We start from the raw sequence: 21,110 nt of genomic DNA on the forward strand, positions 1-21,110 counted from the left end.
TGGTCCTGTTAGCAAGGGATGATGGGAATTGTAGTTCCAAAACATCTGGAGGGCCAGAGTTTGCCTATGCCTGGTTTAGGGCTTTAAAGGTCAGAACCAACACTTTGAATTGTGCTTGGAAACGTACGTGTTTTGTTATTTACCCTTGCAGAAAACACCAAGGGACAAAAAATTGTGGTGGTTCATTCTTCTTGTTTTTTCTTTAAGCAGTTAAGCAAATACATACATTTACCAAGCAAGCCTTGTTTTCATCAGCGCCAACCGAAAATGCAAAAAAGGGGTAAGCATAAATTAAATGTGATGAAAACACTTAAAAATACTAGGCGGATAAGGTCTATTGAGAACCAAATCATGCCAATATGTCTCCTAGCAACAGACTTTAACCCTGTACAAATATTGTACTGCAGAGGAGGCCTCAGAAGAGGACTCATAGAAGCCAGCAAGGATAGTTAGGTATTCAGAGGAAATATCTGTATTGCTGCTTCTGCCTGTTGAGACTCCTACAGCTGCTGTTCACCAGGCCATTTTTTTTAGAACAACATGCTGAAACATGACAGTTAGAACAAGATCTTCAAGTTGCACTATTTTTCTGTGATGAAATGAGAACAATTCTGATTTTAAAATGATGTGTTTGAATTTGTAATAATCAAGGTGTTTAACCAGAGCACTTTCTGTACCTGTTATCAATTTGGACATGAAATGCCAATATGTAGGTGGCTACATACCATTTAAGGTCCAAGACTGCTAATAAAGCCTGAACAGTATATAAACCATTGCTAGTGAACAATATATCTTTGGGTAGAAAATGAGGACAGCACCTGCAGCAGCACTCTTGCATAGCAGCTCTTCCAGTAATTTATAGCTTACCTTCAAGGCTTCTATGACAACATCTTGGGCTTCTAGTTCCCCTTCAAGAATGCTAAATAGTGTCAGTAGTTCAGGTTTGCTGAGTTTGTCCAGATTCATCTTGAACACCTGGAGAGAGAGAGAGAGAACATTAAGCTAGATACTGTTTTTGAACAGCCAGCAAGCATACTTTTATAATGCCATAAAGAACTTATGACATACAAGTTTGAAGTTTCCAAGGTCTCAGTCTGGAAGCTCCTTTAAAAAACCCACCCACCCAACACTTCTCTTTTTTTATGGCCAGCTTAATTACTTTGCAAATCAGCAATCCTTCACCGTTTCTCCTGGGCTCACAAGCATATGCACACCCAGATGGCCTGGGAACAAAACAACTTTTAATACAGCAGCACTAGCAACCAAGTAACAACCCATTTAACTAGGATAATGAGAGGGCTCATTAACCAAACTTGGCATTTAGACTATATAGCTAAATATCCCATTGAGAACCATTCTGAAGCCCTACGATTTTAAACTTAAAAATTAATGTTTGAAATAGTACATAGAGTGTGGCAAAACCACATCCTACATACAGACACTCTGACAAAGTTTCAAGGTGTTCACTCATGCTGAAATCACTAGGAGTCATCCTACCTAATAAATTTGAAGCCCCATCTATTAGAAGTCACTGCGATACCAATTACTTGAAAGCATATTACCCAAAGTCAGTTTCCTTACACATTTTGAGTCCAACTAATCACCTTATTCCATCAAATAGTCAAAAAATAAATTACAGCAAGCCAGCATCTTGAAAATATGATATATCTATCTCAACGTTTCTGTACGCTTAAGAGACTATTGCATGCAAAATGCTCCACATCCATTACCACTTTGCAAGTGATTTGTATTATTCTTTGCTGATCTAAACAAAGACACATTTAGATTTGTTTAAGGCATAGTAGTGATCCAGCTGCTCAGAGAAGATGTATGAATGTACTGAATATGTCATAAGAAACTAGGCCATCTGCTGAATTCTCACTGCATTTATTGGATCAGTCCCATACTGGAGTTCAAGATGAAATATTAGGTTCTTCAGCAGAACATTAAAGATGTCAAAGGCAGGGCAGGGAGAGTAAAGACACTGCTGGTCTCATTAGAGATTCTTCTCCAAATGAATGCATAAGTATGGCTCTTTGTGATATTGTGGCAGCTTGAACCCAGCATAACTGCTCATTACAACAGTCAGCATACCATGTACAGGTACATTCAGTACTGCAGATAAACAAGTTGACTGTCTAGGGGAAGTTTAAACACTTTGGAAAACTCACAAATGCCTGCTTTCATAATTTCCAACAAGACCAGACAGACCTAAATTGGTACCGACACAACAGAGGAGGTGATATGTTGATCTTGAAGTTAACAGCCACATTTCCCTGCTTTCTGAAATCCTTCCCTCAGGCACACATTTGCACCGTTACTATAACTTCCTGGCAACTCCAACAGGCCCTTCAGGAAGACACTGCTACATAAAGCAAAATATGATGGACCACAATTTACTTAAAAATACAGTGGTACCTTGGGTTAAGAACTTAATTCATTCTGGAGGTCCGTTCTTAACCTGAAACTGTTCTTAACCTGAAGCACCACTTTAGCTAATGGGGCCTCCCATTTCTGCAGCGCGGCAGCCGTGTGATTTCTGTTTTCATTCTGAAGTAAAGTTCTTACCCCAAGGTACTATTTCTGGGTTAGCGGAGTCTGTAAACTGAAGCGTCTGTAACCTGAAGTGTCTGTAACCTGAGGTACCACTGTAAACCATTCCAAACAGTAGTACACCTTTGTCTTGGGTTTTTACATCTACCTGTAGAGTTTGATGAGTTGCATAAAGTTCTCAGAACCTTGACAAGAAATAGCACTTCTCTACAGAAAAGCTGTGAGATAGAAGTAGCAGCAAATGGTTGGTAACTGAAGTTCAGAAATGCTTTACTCAACAGCAGTAAACAGATGACCATATATTTCACTGATTGTAATATAAAAACCCAAAATCTGACAGATATTTTCATGTTGGGAAGGGTTGACATCTATACTGTAGACTGAAGCTGCTTCTTGTTCTTATCAGGGTTTCTACATCACGCTATAATTTATACACTTGTAGATTTTCTTTAGGTGTCTTATACTACCTACCTTTGAATCCATTTATTATTTTCACAGTTACTAAACCTAGAGAGGGCAGGGAACTATCCGTTGCAGAAACATAGACCACATAATTTTGTTAGTATGCTTTCTTCTTCTCTACCCTGCGGCTAGTAAGTTCTGTGCTATCCTCAAATTTTTAAAATGTCACCAAGAAATGCGCACACATTCTAGCCAGAGTGAAGCAGCACAATTATTTTGTGAAGACAGCAACTTGCATTTCATTTGTAGGCTGAACAGGAACTACTGTCAAAAGCCTCCTTCATGTTAAACCTAAACAAACCATGACTATTGCATCATAATTCAATAAGAATGACATTTCTGAATGATATTGTTTCCACAAATGCACCAATCAGAAAAAATACTGATTGCAGTGTTTCTGAAAGGCCAGCCCAATACAGTATAGCAATATGTACCAGCAGGGATGGTTTTTCTTTTTTAAGATCTGTGTTTGAAGGTTTTGCCTCAGATGCCTGGTGCTATTTCCTTGGCATAAACTACAATAAACAGAGGCCAGCATTTTCCTGCAATTATTGAAGATACTTCCTGTCCTTCTAACTCTTTGACAACACATACCTGTTACTGAAACAAGGCTCCTCTGTGCACAAGCCTCATTTAAATTCATTGTATCCAAGTAACTCTGGAATTTTCAGCACTTCAAAAACTCCCCTATGTGCTCGCTGAGAATATGCTGTCATTTTCATGTAATGTGGAATGTATTACTTCCTTGTAGTATATATGCAAGTACAGCAATGTCTACAGAAGTTTACATGTATAGCGCTAATTCAATTTATCTGTATACTTTAGAGATTAAAAAGTTATTTCCATTAATCTATTGCTAAAAAGTGTCCACAACCCACTTACTCTAGGGCAGTTGCAGCATCCTTAAACTGAGTAATTTTTAAGTAGACTGTGAATGCAGCCTAAAAACCGCAACTCAGATTGTGTTTACCCAGATGTGAGTAGCCTCAGAAGAAAATTCAGTTGATGTTAATAAGTAAATATATAGGGCAGCAGCTTAAAAGCACAGTTCAATGCATGTCTACTAAGAAGTAAAAAATGAGTAAAGCCTTGTGGCACATCATAGGCTTTATGGCACAAAGTATTTACACTCTACATGGTATAGAATGCCAAGTATACAATGGGACTCCAAAAATGTTATTTAGGCAGCAATCCTATGCCCACTTACCTAGAAGTAACTCACAATCACATCATGCACTGTCCAACTCAAGTCACACTTCAGTTGGGTCCAATTGCTTACTATAAAGTTTCACAACTCAGAACTTTGCATATAAAATCTAAGAGATGCAATTTTCTTCATTTGAGGAAAAAACATCACTTTCCCACAATCACTAACCCCTTATCTCTGTCTCGTACTAAAGATATGAAGAAAAATGAACCTGGAAAAATCTAAAAGTCAAGTATGTATCCTTGTGCCAAATAAAAATAGATTATTATTTTTCTATGCTGACTGATAGCTGCTTAAAATAAAGGTCTTCCTTTTTAAAAGAAGAAGAAGAGTGATTCATTCAGCAACAGCCATATAAATATCTGTATGTACAAATCTGATATTTTTTGCTCAGTCTTCAAGTGCACAACAAATCCAATTAAATGACTTCTCAGTGATTGCAAAGGCATTCAGTACTTTCTAAGTACTGATATGGTAAAATCACAGGCTCCTCTACATTTATAGTCTGTGAGGATGCAGTTTTTTGTATTTCTATTTTTTTTCTACAGAACTCTTGATAGTGCTGCTACTGCTTTGCTTCAGGTTTAAAATGCAACAATAATCTTCACGGTCTTTTGAGAGGCATTTTCAGAACTTTTATTGAGAAGCCAAATTCCAACGCTAAGAAAGGTACTTGATGCACATTCTTTCCATCATCAGAAAGACATGCCTGTTATTTTATTTATTCTGTCACCAATTCTCTTGCACTTCCCTCTTTGCTGTACTGTAAATTTCCAGCACTGTTCTGAGAATCAGCTAGCAATGATGCCAAGTGATAGATCTAAGCCAGCACTTTGTCCATTAAAGGCAGAGTTTGCAACAGGCACATCTATGGGCCCTGTGAATTGGAGGCTGTTCTCAAAGAAATGCTGTTCATGAATATCACTTACACAGGCCAGGCTGTGTGACTTGGAAGCACCTAAAAAGAGACTAGAAATAGCTAACTGGTGCTGTAAAGAATGAATGCTTGGATTTGTCAAGCCAAATCTGGTTCACAGCATCAGCTGGCATGTATCTGTTCACATTCAGCAATGGAAGCAGAACAGATATGATCAGAACTACCCTGTCTATGTTTGGTTTTTTTACTTATAGAAGAGGGGTAGCCAACATGGTGCCCTTCAAAAGTTTTGGACAACTCCCATCTGCTCCAAGTAGTTTGGCCCATGGGCAGGAATGATAGGAATCAAAGTTAGTAACACCACAAACTGATGAAAGTTACTCCTTGCCACCAAGGAACATGCTATGAATGAGGTCTTTCAACGGGAGGGCAACCCATCGAAAACTGGTTGAAAACCTCTATCAAAATCAGCTTGCTTCCTAAACCATATTTCCTTCAGCCATGGTAATACATTCACCCCAACATAAGAATGAAATAAGAACAACATCTTTGGATGTGGGGGCTCCTCTTCAGACATTTGTGTGTTTAGTGCAAACATACAAAGAGGATTTCTAAGTGCATTTGGTTGAACAAGTTTAGAAACCTCCCTGTGACTGGGAGCCCAGTTAAATCAGAAATGGAAAGCTTGGATAGCTCAGTTGGCTCGGTTGGCATGGTGCTGATTGCGGGTTCGATCCCCGTTTGGGAAAGCTGCATATTCCTGCATTGCAGGGAGAAGGACTAGATGATTCTCAGGGTATCTTCTAACTCTATCTACAATTCTATGATTCTATGAAGAGAAGCCCATGCACCTGAGGTGGCTGGGTCAGAGCTCCAATGCACCATCCAGATAAAATGTTTGAGCACAGCTTCTGTCTTACTGGAAGAAGTTTCAACTTGTTTGCCTTCATCCAACATGAAGTGATGGGCAGCAGCAGGGATTTTAAAGTTTTTTGCCATCTTGAAATCATCAGAGGCACAAACCCTGAGTAAAATATAGATAAATGGCAGCACCCTTGTTTCATAAACCATATAGCTAGATGGCCATTTTTATAGGAAGCTGCACAAAACCTACTGTAGCATACAAAGTCACTGCTGGTTTACCTTCTTCAATTCTCCAAATTGAAGACAGTAGCTTTATTTCTCCAAACTGAAGATAGTAGCTTCAATTCATTTCTCACAATCATCCCCCTAATAAAGAGCTTTTTTTCAGTTCACGTCATATCATATTCTGGTGATTCTAACTGGATATCATTCTGCCTAATCCAGGGACTGCTAAACATTTACTCTGAGATACAAGCTAGCCTTTCAAGGGCTTTCCTCATTCATCCTTGTACACACTCTTAGTACAGTAGTTGCAAATGTGTGAAAGGCAGCTTTCCCAAGTAAATCAAATAGAGCCTTTACCAGGGGTGGGAAAAGGACTGTTCAGTGTCCCCCAATCATTCTATATCTGTAATAAAATAATGCAAAAGGGGACCTTTTACGTGACATGGCATGAAACCCAGAACTGAATCAAGGGCAGACCACTTGGACTTCACGAGCAGGAAGACATACGCCATCCTTCAGGAGGCAGCCATGCATTCTGATTAATTGTGCAAAGTTACCTCCCATGCACATGAACAATTGTTTCATTCTCACTTTCCTCCACACCTCCCTCCACCCTTACATCTTGGATTTCTCAGTCAGAAGGAGTGTAAGAAAAAAATTCAGTCTGACACAACTTGTTTCCAAAAGAGGCAGACAGTGTTCAGTGTGGAAATCCCCATTTTAGTCTGCCTGAGGTAAGCCAGCTGGAGACAGCAGCAACAATGAAAGCTGAAAAAGGCATGGGGAAGTGAAGAACACACAATATTATCTAGTGGTGTCCTAAGATAACATTAAAGCCATTAAAGCTATGTCACTAGTGGGTCCTGGAATAGTCTGTTGCATTATGGGATCTTGAGAATTATAATTCTGAGTTTAATCCAGATCACTGTTTGCTGCCTGAAACGTTTAGAATGGCCATATGGCCATCTGGTTTCTTTCCATTTCCTCCATTGAAGTCACTGGCATGTGTGTAGTGTTGCACGGGAACAAACTATAGTTGCCGCAACATTTCTGCTTAATATTGGAGGCACAATAGCCAAAGCGGTGAGGATAACAAATTATCAAATTTACAAAATGCATAGCAATAGTTTTGGGTGGTGCCAGTTAAAGAGATCTGCAGGAGCATATTTGTATTATTATAGTCAAAAGGAAATACATACAAATCTGTTCATGAGCATAGGAATTAAAAGTTTTAAAATCATATTCTTCAATATATCCAAATCAGAACCTCAATCTTTGTTTCCTGCCAATCCAAATTAATTACTGCTAGCAATAGTTAGAAATATAACATCTTCATTTTTAGAAAAAAAAAACCTAGAACATACAACTAATTTCCTATACAACAGTGTGTTTGCTTTTAGAATTCCTGCAAACTTATGCTGTCAGTGCTGTTATGGGCACTAAACACACCTTCAACAAACACAGATTCAATATAGCAGTGGCATGCAAGAGCAATAACTTTAAAAGAAGCAGAGATATTGGAGGTAGTGGCTAGAGTAAGTTACAGTGATGGCAAACCTTGAGGAACCATATCATACATTAATATTGATTTTTGAAAATACAAATAAGTCAGTTTTTAATTACTAAATTAATAATCTCATTACTCAGAAGTTTTCTAAATTAAAAAAAATCATTCTAGGAAGAAATGCTTTACAATATTCTCTAGTGTCATACAAAACTACATACCACTGCAGGTGACATGTAAGATCACTATAATATTAATTGAGAGGATGTCAAAACATAAAGTGATTGCCAGAATCCTTCACTGAGTCATGAATAAAGTTTAAAATATAGTAAACAAATTGTCATGTACTACCAATGTTTCAGTAGTCCAAACCAGCCCTTTATTTAAGCAGTCAATATACTGTAAATACTTTCTATTTTTGTTTCATCCATTTGCTTTTCCTAGTCTCGATCTGTTTCCAGAAAGAAGTCCTATTGAACACTATCCTGGCACCCATTAAAAGGAAATAAAAACCCTCAATTCTTTTCTGATACTTACCAAATTGTTTTCAAGCAGATCTAAAACAATCCAAAACCAAACATTTCATACAGCAATCCTCTAAAGAAGTCTGTGGCCACAATCCTCTAAAGAAGTCTGTGACCTGCTCCTGCCCAAAACATACCTTTGTGCTCACGGTACCCCACAATCACCAGTTATTTTCATTTCCCCCTCTTTGTTGTTATCACACCAAAGACTCATTTTATTACTTAGAACAAATAAATACACTTTCATCCATTCAAAATATGCTTTTAAAAACTTGCTCAGCTTGGGCATGTGCAAAGTGCTTCATGCTGTATCACCAAGCTACCACAACCATCCTTACACTTCTGAGATTGTGAGGATTCTCAGTAAAATCTTGATCAGCAGCACTTCTCATTTAGGAAATTAAATATGGATTACAAGACGACCAAACCTTAGAATCTCTCTCACACACAGCTCCCAAGTCCCAGACATGCAGGGTCATTTCACACATTATATAGTTGTAATTGTGTTTTCCCATGATAGGATCTGTTACAACTGTGCAAGCAAACACTTATTTTTGCCAAATGTACAATTATTATTTTTTTGCAATAACTTTTATTGATCATCAGTTGCATTTGAAGGTCAGACCGATCTCTGAAGGGGCCCTACACCCAGTTCCTGCTTTTCCTTTTGGGACTTGCTCAATGCATCCCCCTCTCCCTAGTACCTGAAGTTCTAAAACAAGGGCAGGGTACCTTTTTCTGCCAGAGCGCCAGATTATTACCATCGCTCTGAGGGCCAAGTGGACGAGGCCAAAAGTTAAGGGGGAGCTAAAGCTGAATGAAAAACAGAGCCTTTAAAAAAAATAAAAAATAACCAGCATCTCCAAACGTAAATGCAAAACACACAGAGAGAACATTTTTAAAAAAAATAAATAAATACATGAGCAGCTGTAGTCTTAAAAAATAATAATCAAAAGCTGTGCTCTCTAACCAAACAAACAGAGAGAGCATTTCAAACCTGCCGCTCCAAACTTAAACTCGAAGGAAGCTTTTCTAAGCCAGCAGCTCCAAACTTACATGCAAGGCAACGCACAGAAGGCAGGCAACGCTGAAGTAGGCAAGCTCCCGATGGAAGACTTTATCAGTGACCGAGTGAAACAAAGCAAACAGCCTTTTTCACCGGGTGGAGGAGGGAAAAACACACAGAGAGAAACAAGCAGCCTTTTTTCTCTCCCCTGGGTAGAAGGGTGGGAAACACGCAGAGAGAAACAGGGAGCTCTCTTTCCTTATGCAAAAAGGCTCAGCGAGGGGAGGACCCGGAGAAAGCAGCCCTTACCAGAGCGATTCGCAAGGAGTGCCTTCTCCAGCCTGGCCTGAATGCAGGAAGGAGGAAATAGCGACGTCTTTCTGAGAGCCCAGGGCGTCCTTAGCAACCACCTTAGCGACGGACCCTCTGGCGCCAAATTCAAAAATGCTGCCAGGTAAAGCTTCAGTCGGGACTGCTTGGCAGAAATGTAGCAGTGGAGGCTTTTCTGTCCCAACCAGTGCCGGATATACGTATAAACTAAACAAGCTAAAGCTTAGGGCCCCACTCTCTTGGCGCCCCCCCCCCACAAAAAAGCAAAGGGGGGGGCCACGGGGGTGTACATTTCCAAAATATAAGATAAAAAACAAATAAAATAAAATCTACATAATCTACATACAGCAACAGTGTTTTGTGTTCTGTAGGCTCCTATGATGTAAGTAATGGGCCCCGCCTGCTAGCCTGTTCCCTAAAATATAATCGATTCGTTCATTTCTATATATAGGGTGCCTACATTCTGCATGTGCAAATGGCTTTAGATACCTATTGGGTCCATAAATTACCATACAGCATATATTCAACACAAAAAACTGCAACAATTTGTTGTTGACAAAGGACAGCTGGACATCTAAAGGGCCCCATTACCTTCAGTAGCTTAGGGCCTCATCAAACCTAAATCTGGCCCTGGTCCCAGCGCTTCAGCAAGCAAAAGAGTCTGTGGCATTTGGGGGGGGGGTTGCAGCAGGACTGGGCATAGGAACCAAGCCCTAGGGGCCAAGGTCCCTTTGCCACCCCCCCAATAAAATATTTGAGCCCCACCCCCGTTAATGGGCAATGCCATTCAAATGGTGTGCGTGTGCTACATCATGTGATTGATTATGCAGGGTGGGGCTTACCTGCCCCCCCATATTTTTGATGACACGCACCTAAAAGGTTTATCTGGAAATACTTCCTGAATTGAAGTTAAGGCCATTGCTGATGCAATTGGTAAGTTCGAGTCTGTGGTATCCCTTCTTACATGGTAAGAGATCCTTTTTGAAGTCAATCTTACAGCAAGCTACTACAAAATTAGGAAGATGATTTAAATTCAGCTACAAGCCAGTTGCAAATGACCAAATGACTTGTGGTCTGCAAGTGTGATGAAAAAATTTCCAGCAAGTTCTGATAGGTGCTACTGAGATTGCAAAGCAGCTAGAAATACTAGTACCAAATTTTGAGACAGAACAAGTTAGAAAATGAGAAAGAAACTGAAATATGAAGCCTTAGAAGAGGCACCACAAACTCCAAAGAAGAAATTCAAAACAGGTTTCTACTATGCTGTCTTAGATATGGCCATACAGTTTGTGGAAGAGAGATTCCAACAGCTACAACAATATAATTCTCTATCTGGCTTCCTGTATGATATATACAGTATCAACAAAAAAACTTCCTGAAGATGTATGTACTTAAAGCCAGCAATAATCTGGAAAAAATCATTGATGCACAATGGAAGCAAGATATTGATACTTAAGATCTGTGCCATGAACTTATAGCTATAGCTCGAAACTTCCAAAGTCCATGTTGCCACAAAGTGTATTTTTTTTCACACTACAACAAAAACTCCTGGATAATTTGTCTAATGTATCTGTTGCTCTAACGATCCTTCCCACACTTTTAGTGCCAGTGGAAAGTGCTGATTGCAATTTCTCAAAGCTCAAACTTACAAAAACTTAAATAAGCTCAACAATGTTGCAAAATATAATTGCTTGGCAACTATATAGACTTATCTACTCAACAATGTTGCAAAATATAATTGCTTGGCAACTATATCAATTGAACATGTCCAAGCATCAGCACCTGACCTAAAGGAATTGGTAACGAAATTGATGTGCCTGAAATGGAAACTTTGAAGAGACTCTTCACACCCCAATTCAAAATGATTTGTGTCCTAAAATATTTTCTTTTTTTTATTTGAGAAAGACAATCAAAGATTGTTGCATTACTTAATCTTGCAATTTAATTTTTTTAGAAGTTTCAAGTTTTTTGCCTCCCCTCCCTACAATACTTTTTCGTTTGAAAATTGAAGTTAGCATGTGTGTGTGTGTGTGTGTGTGTGTGTGCCAGTAGTTAGTCTTGCCTAGGGGGCAAAATAACCTGGCAGTGGCACGGCCTCTAATTACCTGCACCCCTTTCAATCTGTTTTCAGGCCAGGTTTAGGCAGGGAAATTGCCTTAGCCAATGACAGTGGATGAAGAACATCCATGGCTACTAACCCTGATGACTATGTTCTAACTCCACTGATAGAGGCAGCAATAGTTCTGAATACCAGTCTCTAGAAACAACAGAAGGGGAAGTTTCTGTTGCATTCAGGTCCTGCTTTCAGGCTTCCCACTGGCATCTGGTTGATTGCTATGAGAAGAGGACGTTGGTCTAGATGGGCCACTGGCCTGATCCAGCAGGGACTTCTCATGTTCTTGTGGAAATTCTTTTGTCTGGAGGGTGTTTTGCCAGGAGCAGAGGTTCTTTTGGAATTGGTACAAAGCAAAGAGCACACCAGTACTGTTCCTTGACAAACATTTAATTTGAGGCAAGATTTAAGGTTTAAGGAGCTGGCTTTGACTTTTAAAGCCCTTAGCGGCCTAGGACCCGCATACCTACAGGACTGTCTCTCCTGGTATGCCCCGAGGAGGACCTTAAGGTCCATAAATAACAAGACTTTGGAGGTCCTGAGCATCAAGGAGGTTAGATTGGTCTCAACTAGGGCCAGGGCCTTTTCAGCACTGGCCCCGACTTGGTGGAATGCTCTGTCACAATAGACCAGGGCCCTGCAGGATTTGACATCTTTCCACAGGGCCTGCAAGATGGAGCTGTTCCACCTGGCCTTTGGCTTGGACTCACTCTGATCCCTTATATGGGATATGGTATATAAATTTTCCCTTGGCTTTTTTGCTGGCGCATGTAGGATCAGCATGGATAGCTGGCTCGGGTGAATATCTGATGTTTCCTCCCTTTATGGTCTTGATTTATGGGCTACTACTAAAATGAGGCTGCATTTTAAGCTGTATTTTAAGCCATATTTTAATTACTTTTTACTTTTTTCTTTTTTTCTATTACATTTTATTGTAATTTATATTCTGTATTAGCCACCCTGAGCCCGGCCCTGGCTGGGGAGGGTGGGGTATAAATAATAATAATAATAATAATAATAATGATGATGATGAGGGGGGATGAAAGAGGAAAGCAAGAGCCAGATAGCTTAGGTCCCTTCAGTTGGTGGAACTATCTCAGAACAGCAAGAGATGGACTTATTTAATGACCAGTAGGTAGCATCTTTCATGGTCTTGGTCTACACTGAGGTGAGTTCCCAAGCCGCTTTCCTATCTTACATAAACATTGTCTGCAACTACATGACTATACAGCAGTGCTCCTCTAACAGGTGGCTGACAGTGAAGCCCTGCCAAGAGCTGCCCCTGACTATAGGACAGATAAGAAATTAGTCACATTATCCGCAGGTGTCTGAACACAGGATAAGAAATGTGGCTGGCTAATGAAAGGGTCACAGACCCCCAAATAAGGTCTGTGCACAAGAGGAGTCTTCCACATTTCTAACTGTAAGTCACTTTTTCATGCATCCCTCCCCCCAAATTGCCAACAGTAATTTGTTTATTTCTTTATGGAAGTATTTATATACCACCAATTCACTTAAAATATCATACAGCTATGCACTATGCATTGCATTTAATTTAACTTAGCAATGTTTCAGTGTTAATATCTCATCCTGCTAGGAAATGCCAATGAATGCAGACCAATTTTATTTACACAGAAGAACTGAACTGTAGAAAACATCCCTCAAACATTAGAAGCATTGTTTGACCACTCAAAAGAGCTGCTTTGTAACTCAGCATCTGGAGGAATTGCCCAGCCAGCTCTCCTCTGGTCCAGGATCCACGTGACAGGAGATGAAAAACAAGCAATGGTTTAACCTATCCACCTTTCTGGACAACATGCCCTAATGTCAGCACATATTAAAAAGAGCCAGTGGCCTGTCTGGGCATAAGTAAAGATGCATGAAATGTTGTACAGTGGTAACTCGGGTTACATACGCTTCAGGTTACAGACTCCGCTAACCCAGAAACAGTACCTCGGGTTAAGAACTTTGCTTCAGGATGAGAACAGAAATTGTGCTCCGGTGGCGTGGCAGCAGCAGGAGGCCCCATTAGCTAAAGTGGTGCTGCAGGTTAAGAACAGTTTCAGGTTAAGAACGGACCTCTGGAACGAATTAAGTACTTAACCCGAGGTACCACTGTATAAATGAGGCTGTCATGAGGATCCTGTGTGTTTGTGTGTTGTGCTCAACTTTAGGAAATGTGCAAGATAGCTGAGGGCTCTTCAAACTTCTTCTTTTTTTAAATAAAAAAATATCTGTGCACTCAATCACAATGGGGCTTTTCTAAAGTTTTTAAAGCCTATCCCCCACTTAAATTAAAATTATCATTTTTGGAAGCCTTGTGGGGCTGCAAAGAGCCCTGTGATGCTCTGGGTGAGCATGAGGCTTTAAAAATGTTTGAAGTAAAGGAAACATTTTTTTGGTCATTTTGGCATCCTTCAAGGATGCATCCCTGGCCTTCTCTATTGTGCTCAGGAATTGGGTGTGTGGCCTGTGCTTGATGGACTCACATGCTCCCTAAAGGAGCAGGTTTGTAGTGTGGGGGTATTCCTGGCTCAGTGCTGACATTTGAGGCCCAGGTGACCAACAGTGCATATTATCAGCTATGGATCTTGTCCCAGCTACAGCTATTCCCTTCACTGTGGTGCTTGTTCTTGGAAGCTCACATCTAGACTATGGAAATACACTATACTGGGCTTTCCTTCAAGAAGGTCAAGAGATTGCCACTGGTTGAAAATACATCTGCTGGTATATTCACAGGTGCATCTGCATATAACAACTCAGCACCTATTCTGTGGGATCTGCACTGGCTGCCTATATAAATTCTACTGGGGCCAATTTATGATGTTAGTACTGACTTGGAAAGCAATTTGGGACCTAGTTATTTGTTGCAACACTTCCTCACTTAACAAGTGATCCACACCACACAGTTGGCCAAGTGTGTGCATGTATCCTTGCTATCCTGCCAATGAGCCTGGCTCACTATGTGATAATGAGCGACGGGGCTTTCTCTGTTGTAGTGCACTGACTATAATTCTGTCTCCCTTGTGGTGCTGATGGCAATGATTCCACTCCCATGTTTATAATTTGTCTCTGTAGGAGATGGGCTGTGACTGTTTAAGGCCAAAAGTTTAATTTTGTGCCCCACTATTTAATTGCTGATTAGTTTTAATAACTGTATTTTATTATTGTTTGATGTGATGTGATATTGTTTCATAACATGCTGGAAACTATTTGTGATGGACAGCCATCTGGATTTTTTTTGTAACAAAATAAATAAAATCCTATGCACCTGATTTCTGCTGAATTCAGTAGGTCCCTGTTTAATGTTCAGAAAAAGTCAGAAGCCCAAGGCAGTATAAGTTCCTCAACCGTCATGGTTTCTGTGCCCAAGTGGATGACCCAGGAGGTTCCTCCGGTACCCCCGGTCTGAGTGGGGCGGTCAGGGAGGGGTCACTGCCGATGGAGCCACTGAGGATTCCGGCCTGAAGTCACCCTGCTGGGGTAACTCAGTCACCGGCAACTCGTCTGGTTCCCACCCTGGCCTGGCACAGAATCTCCCGAAGTACCCATTTCTCTGTCCTCTGGTTCCCCTTGAAGTTCCGTGTTCAGAGGTGCCCTGGCTCTGATCTGGTCGAGGTGTCTCTCCCAAACCAGTCCCCCCTCCAACCCTACCTCGTAGGAAACCGGACCTGTACAGTGGGCAATGATACCAGGGACCCAACCTTGTCCGGGCCCATAGTTTTGGATGTACACAGTGTCCCCCGGGAGAACCCTCTTGGAGCCCCCCACACCACAGTGGATGGCTGTTGCTCAAGAGCCCGGTTGGGGTGCACACAAACAAGGAGGGTAGTGAGCCTCCTCCCCATAAGCAACTCCGCCAGTCTCCGACCAGTCACTGCTCTTGGGGTGATAAGAACTCTGCTAACTGGAGAGTCCAGTCTCGATGCACTATGCACCTAAGCTCATCTTTGGTCGTACAGACCATGCGTTCAGCTTGGCCGTTAGTAGCCGGGTGAAAAGGAGTGGAACGAATGTGGCGGATTCCATTCTTGCTTACAAATTCCTTGAAGTAAAAGCGGTCCCATTATCACTCACCAGTGTGTCTGGCAAGGCGTGTGTCACAAATAGCTTCCTGAGCGTGTTTATAGTCGCTCTAGTGGACACGGCTGAGGTCGGTACCACCTCGAGACACTTGGACTGCACTCTCCCTGCACTCCTCTTCCTCCGCCAGTGGTCCCCATCTGATTTTAAAATCCATAGGATTGTACTGAATGAGGGACTGTGGCCAGGGTGATTTGCAAAAACACATACGACATCCACCTGGTAAACAGCTGCCCTGGACACAGAATTGACCTGCGCCTCCATGGACAGCTGCGAGTCCAAAATTACTCCCAGGCTGTGCACCTGGTCCTTCAGGGGCACAGTTACCCCATTCAGGACCAGGGAGTCCTCCACACCTGCCCGCCTCCTGTCCCCCCAAAACAGTACTTCAACCTCAATCTGTTAGCCGCCTTCCATCCTCCAACCACCTCCAGACACTCACACAGGACCTTCGCTGCCTTCACTGGTTCTGATTTGAAAGAGAGGTAGAGCTGGGTATCATCCACATACTGATGAACACCCAGTCCAAACCCCCTGATGATCTCTCCCAGTGGCTGCATGTAGATGTTAATTTCTTTCCATCAAATACTTCTCACCTAATGCTGTGCATATTATTTGTCACAGGAGGGCTGCAAGTTTTAAATGTAATAGTGGTTGAAGATCCATGCTTTATAAAAAGGCACAATGTGTTTTTTTTAAAAAAAACACAGCCTGTCTAATCTTTGAAGTATTTTACACACATTTAATTAAAATTCTCAGTATTTGGAAATGGTTTCATCATTTACTATGAGCATCCAGTTGTGATAGTGTGCTTTCCCCCCTTTGTCTAGAAGTAATTAAACTTTCTGACTGAAGAGCAATGAAACTTAACAACAGTGAAAGCAGAAATGACCTCTACTGTGTATGCAAGTATTAGTTTTCTAATAGGACAGCAGAACAAAATATGTGTCCTAAGCAGAGTTCAGTTCCCCTGCCTGATCTTTGTTTGGGTTCCAAAAGCTCACAATGAAATGACTATCAGATGCAAAAAGAGACTAATAAGATCTATCAGCTTTCTTTGTGGAACAAAACACCATTTGCTACTTTTCAAATCTTTTATTTCTGCCACTTTAATTACTTCACAGAAGCAAAACAAAGTGGTCACATGTGTTTTTGTTTCTGAGCTAAAAGCAATCTCAAGAGCTTTTACTCTTGGATAAAAGATGTGTCAAGAATAAATCACACATTCCTTTAAAGCCTGTGACTTCAAAAAACGAAGTTCAGATATGCAGCCTTTATAAACATGGTGCTGTACATAACAGCAGCAATGACAACAACAACAAAAATTGTATACCATGCTTTATCCGTAGATCTCAGTGCAGTTCACAGCATAAAAATACAAGATAAAATATAAAATGCATAATAAAAACAAGAACAAGCCAAACCAAATCAAACCAATAATCCTCTCGCCTCCCTCCCTACCCTCTCCAATAAACACATTAAAAAAGTTATAGGATGTTAGTGAGCGAAAGGAATCTTCCTTATACGGAGTACACTTCGAAGTGCTGGTTATGATCCATAAAGCCTTCTATAACTTAGGCCCAGTCAATCTGGGAGACCATATTCTCCCATACAAACCTACCTGGGCTCTGAGATTTTTGAGGAGGGCTCTTCTCTCAGTCCCACCACCATCACAGGCACACTTGGTGGGAACAGGCCTTCAGGAACTGACTGAGTTAAATCAATTCTAATGATTATCTTTCATATGTTCCTAGCTTTTTGTATTTTATCTGTGTTACTTCAATTTGTGTGAGAGCTGCTGTTAGTCCCGGTCTGGAGAAAATGTGGGATATAAATAAATATAATAATGATACCACATAAGATCATTGGTCCATCTAGTGAATGACAGCAGTTTTCCAGAGTTTCAGATAGGATGTCATGGATTGAACCTTGGGTGAACTATGGCTCTTCCCAAAAATATACTGTACTGTGTGTGATACTATGAATCACACAAAGTCCAATTATGGGACAGTTATACTTCCCAAAGTGCAAAGCTAAAACTAAGATGAATTAGAACATTCATTGGATGAAATGTCTGCTCATTAAAGTTCCTCCTCTTCCTTTCTTTGAAGGCTAATTTGGAGTACAACAAGCTAAGCTGTGAAACATTAGAGGAGGTTTGTGAGAGTGGGTGGGCTTTCATTTTGTCCAATCTACTAACCACCGGCATTACATTTTCCTTCCTTGCACAGCTAGAGGGGATGGGGCAGCAACAGGATTATTAAATAATTGTCGGAAAGCATGTGCAGTTGTTTTGCAGTAAAGGTTACAGGGTCTGCCTAGATAGGAAGCCATCTGGGAACCATATGCAAGGTGCTCTTTTGAAGACAGGTGGGATGAAATGACACCAAATGCAAATAATGAGTTTAAACAAGCAATATCTTTGCTGCACAGAATGGTTTCTATTTTTGATGGAAGCCATAAATCCACAAGTATACAAATCAAAAGAAACTCATAAGCCTGCTTTACAGGCAGGTGGAACAGTTTTGAATAGTCTTGCATGCTAAAATAAAAATAGAAAATAGAGGCTAGCTAGCTCCCACTCCTTGTTATGTTGGTTTTCTAACTTCTCGTTGTTTGCAATAAAGAGTTGTCCAAAGTGGCCCAGTTCATTCAGCCATCCTCAGAACTCTACTTACTCATCCTCTGCCATTTTTATAGATCTGTTCAAGACTCCATTCCCAACTAAAACATAGAAATCAAAATTAAACATTTGACTTTCTTTCTTATTAAAATAGCAGTTATGCATTAACAATGTTTAATTTTAAATATTACATCCCCAGTATCATCTTCAGCCAAGAGAACAGCACAGGAACATGTAACCTTTTAATATGAAATATAATTTTCTTACAACGTCAGCATGAGAGGAAACTAGTGAAGCCAACTGCATTTGCTCCTGTGTTGACAGTTAACTATATTGTAAGGAAGAAAAGAATATTCACAGTTCATCAATTCCAAATGTGATGTTAGTAGGGCGCTTAAAGAGGTCAGGGTTTGTGGGCAGGTGGGAGTGTAGAAAAAGTGTATAGAAGGATGCATTTGAGGAAAATGGGGAAAAGTTGGGTGGGGTAACAGAACACTCAAACAGTGAAATAACCGCTTAGCCAATATCCAAAGCAGTGTTCTCAACCATGTATTATTCTTTACTCCTAGAAGAGAGATGAAGTTGGAGAGGGAAAGAGCAGGGCAAACTTTTTTGTAGATTAAAGCATTAATCAGTGTGCTTTGTACACAGGTTCTTGCTCCTTAACCTATTATTTTGTACTTGATGATGCTTATTTGCTTTAAATAGAATTGAGGAATATTTTTTTTCTGTTAAATAAAATAGAGTTTGGTTGGTAGAACCTTCCAACAGCTGTAATCCTTCAAAGCTTCCTAAATTGCAATAATCTTTTGGTTTATTGTAAAGTACACATTTATTAAGTCACATCAGTAATAAGTGCAAGTAATTATTTAAGAGGTTTTCAAGTGGGATGAAACGTGGAAAGTTCCAGACACTTTGTTTGAAAGAAAGAAAGAAAACTTTTGAATACGGCAGAAAATAAATACATTCAAAAACATATCTCATTTAAAGAAATATTTAAATACATGTGAAGTAGATAATCTGTTTATCAAAACTGATAGTTCAACACTTGCTTTAATTTCCAAGCACCCTTGAAATTTTATAAAACAAACCCAGATGTGGTTTAACCAGTGCTTTTTTTCTTAAAAAATGTTTAGGGGTACTCTCTCAAAATTGTATAGTTCAAATTGGGAAAAATAAATACGGTAAATGGACAAAAGTACAAAGATTCACAAAATGTTTAGGGGTATGCATCCCCCTGCATGCCCCCAGAAAAAAAGCACTGGATTTAATGATTTCAAGAAAGCCTTCCTGATACTGAAAATCAAATTACAAATGTCAGAAAAGAACATTAGCAACCAAAAAGACAATATAATATATCTGACCACTTGTTAGAATAACTTGCAAAGCCTAAATATCTCCAGCTTTCAAACCTATTTTTGTATATGTGCTTTCCCAGCAATTGTGCATTATAAGACAGAGGATTATAAACTATTCCCAAGATTTAATTGAGATCCCCCCTCCCCCTGCTGCCAGTCCAAATCTTTTAAACAATAATTAATTCCCTGAAAAGGAAACACCAGTCGAAATATTTGTGCAAGCCAACTTAACTGTGATACTAAATCTAGTCACTTGTTTGGACAGTTACAGCTTGCAGATCTTGTAAAGATTTTGAGAACCATGTCTGTGAATGTGTACCTCCACCCTGTGACCAAAACCTTGTACTACATCACATTGTTGTGTCATCTTTGTTATGGAAATACAGTGGTACCTCAGGTTAAGTACCGTATTTTTTGCTCTATAAGACTCACTTTTTCCCTCCTAAAAAGTAAGGGGAAATGTGTGTGCGTCTTATGGAGCGAATGCACACTGTGCAGCTATCCCAGAAGCCAGAACAGCAAGAGGGATCGCTGCTTTTGCTGTGCAGCGATCCCTCTTGCTGTTCTGGCTTCTGAGATTCAGAATATTTGTTTTCTTGTTTTCCTCCTCCAAAAACTAGGTGCGTCTTATGGTCTGGTGTGTCTTATAGAGCGGAAAATACGGTACTTAATTCGTTCCGGAGGTCCGTACTTAACCTGAAACTGTTCTTAACCTGAAGCACCACTTTAGCTAATGGGGCCTCCTGCTGCCGCCGCGCCGCCGGAGCACGATTTCTGTTCTCATCCTGAAGCAAAGTTCTTAACCTGAAGCACTATTTCTGGGTTAGCAGAGTCTGTAACCTGAAGCGTATGTAACCTGAAGCGTATGTAACCCGAAGTACCACTGTACTAATCCTGATCTGTATATCAAGTAGGGGTATGCAACAGCTCTGCCTGTACCCCAACTGAGGTGAACTAGGATGATTCTGGCCGGACTCTCATATTCCCAAATCAGAATGCACTGTTAACAATGCTCTGTTGCCTCATTTGTTCCAGAAAGTTAAATGCAGGACTTCCTTTCCCTTTCCTGAAAAACAAAACTAAGCTGACCCGGAAAATGCTTAAGAGGGGAGGAGGTAGAGAATTGAGGGATCATCTGACAGGTCTAATTTTTAATCAGATTTATTTTCCCAGTGCATCCCAGTCACAGTGATTTGGAGGAGAAATGTCGAAGTTGAAGTAAGCAGTGTTGCTATTTACTTGGGTAGCCATCATTCTCCAAGATTTGGCTCTGAGAGCAGGGCATATGTGGCAGGATTAGACTTTGGGGAGAGCCAACCTCTTTCCCAATTTTATTTTTCCTAACAAACAGTTAAAAATCATAGCACTCTCTCTTTTTTCT

General features: G+C 40.4%; 1 protein-coding gene across 2 annotated transcripts in view; it reads right to left on the reverse strand.

The window, feature by feature from the left end:
* Positions 1 to 9,593, reverse strand: part of CTTNBP2NL (CTTNBP2 N-terminal like) — a 29,745-nt gene extending 20,152 nt beyond the window's left edge. Inside the window, exons 1-2 of one of the 2 annotated variants that reach the window (XM_081864957.1) lie at positions 9,532 to 9,593; positions 868 to 975 (exon numbers count right to left, since the gene is read on the reverse strand). In XM_081864957.1, the coding sequence (XP_081721083.1) occupies positions 868 to 966 (99 nt within the window). In that variant the 5' untranslated portion in view covers positions 967 to 975; positions 9,532 to 9,593. The other variant, XM_081864956.1, reaches the window with a different exon arrangement.
* Between the last annotated feature and the right edge of the window lie 11,517 nt (positions 9,594 to 21,110).

The sequence above is a fragment of the Podarcis erhardii genome, assembly GCF_964252035.2.
Source record: "Podarcis erhardii genome assembly, chromosome: 6".
Classification (NCBI taxonomy): Eukaryota; Metazoa; Chordata; class Lepidosauria; order Squamata; family Lacertidae; genus Podarcis; species Podarcis erhardii.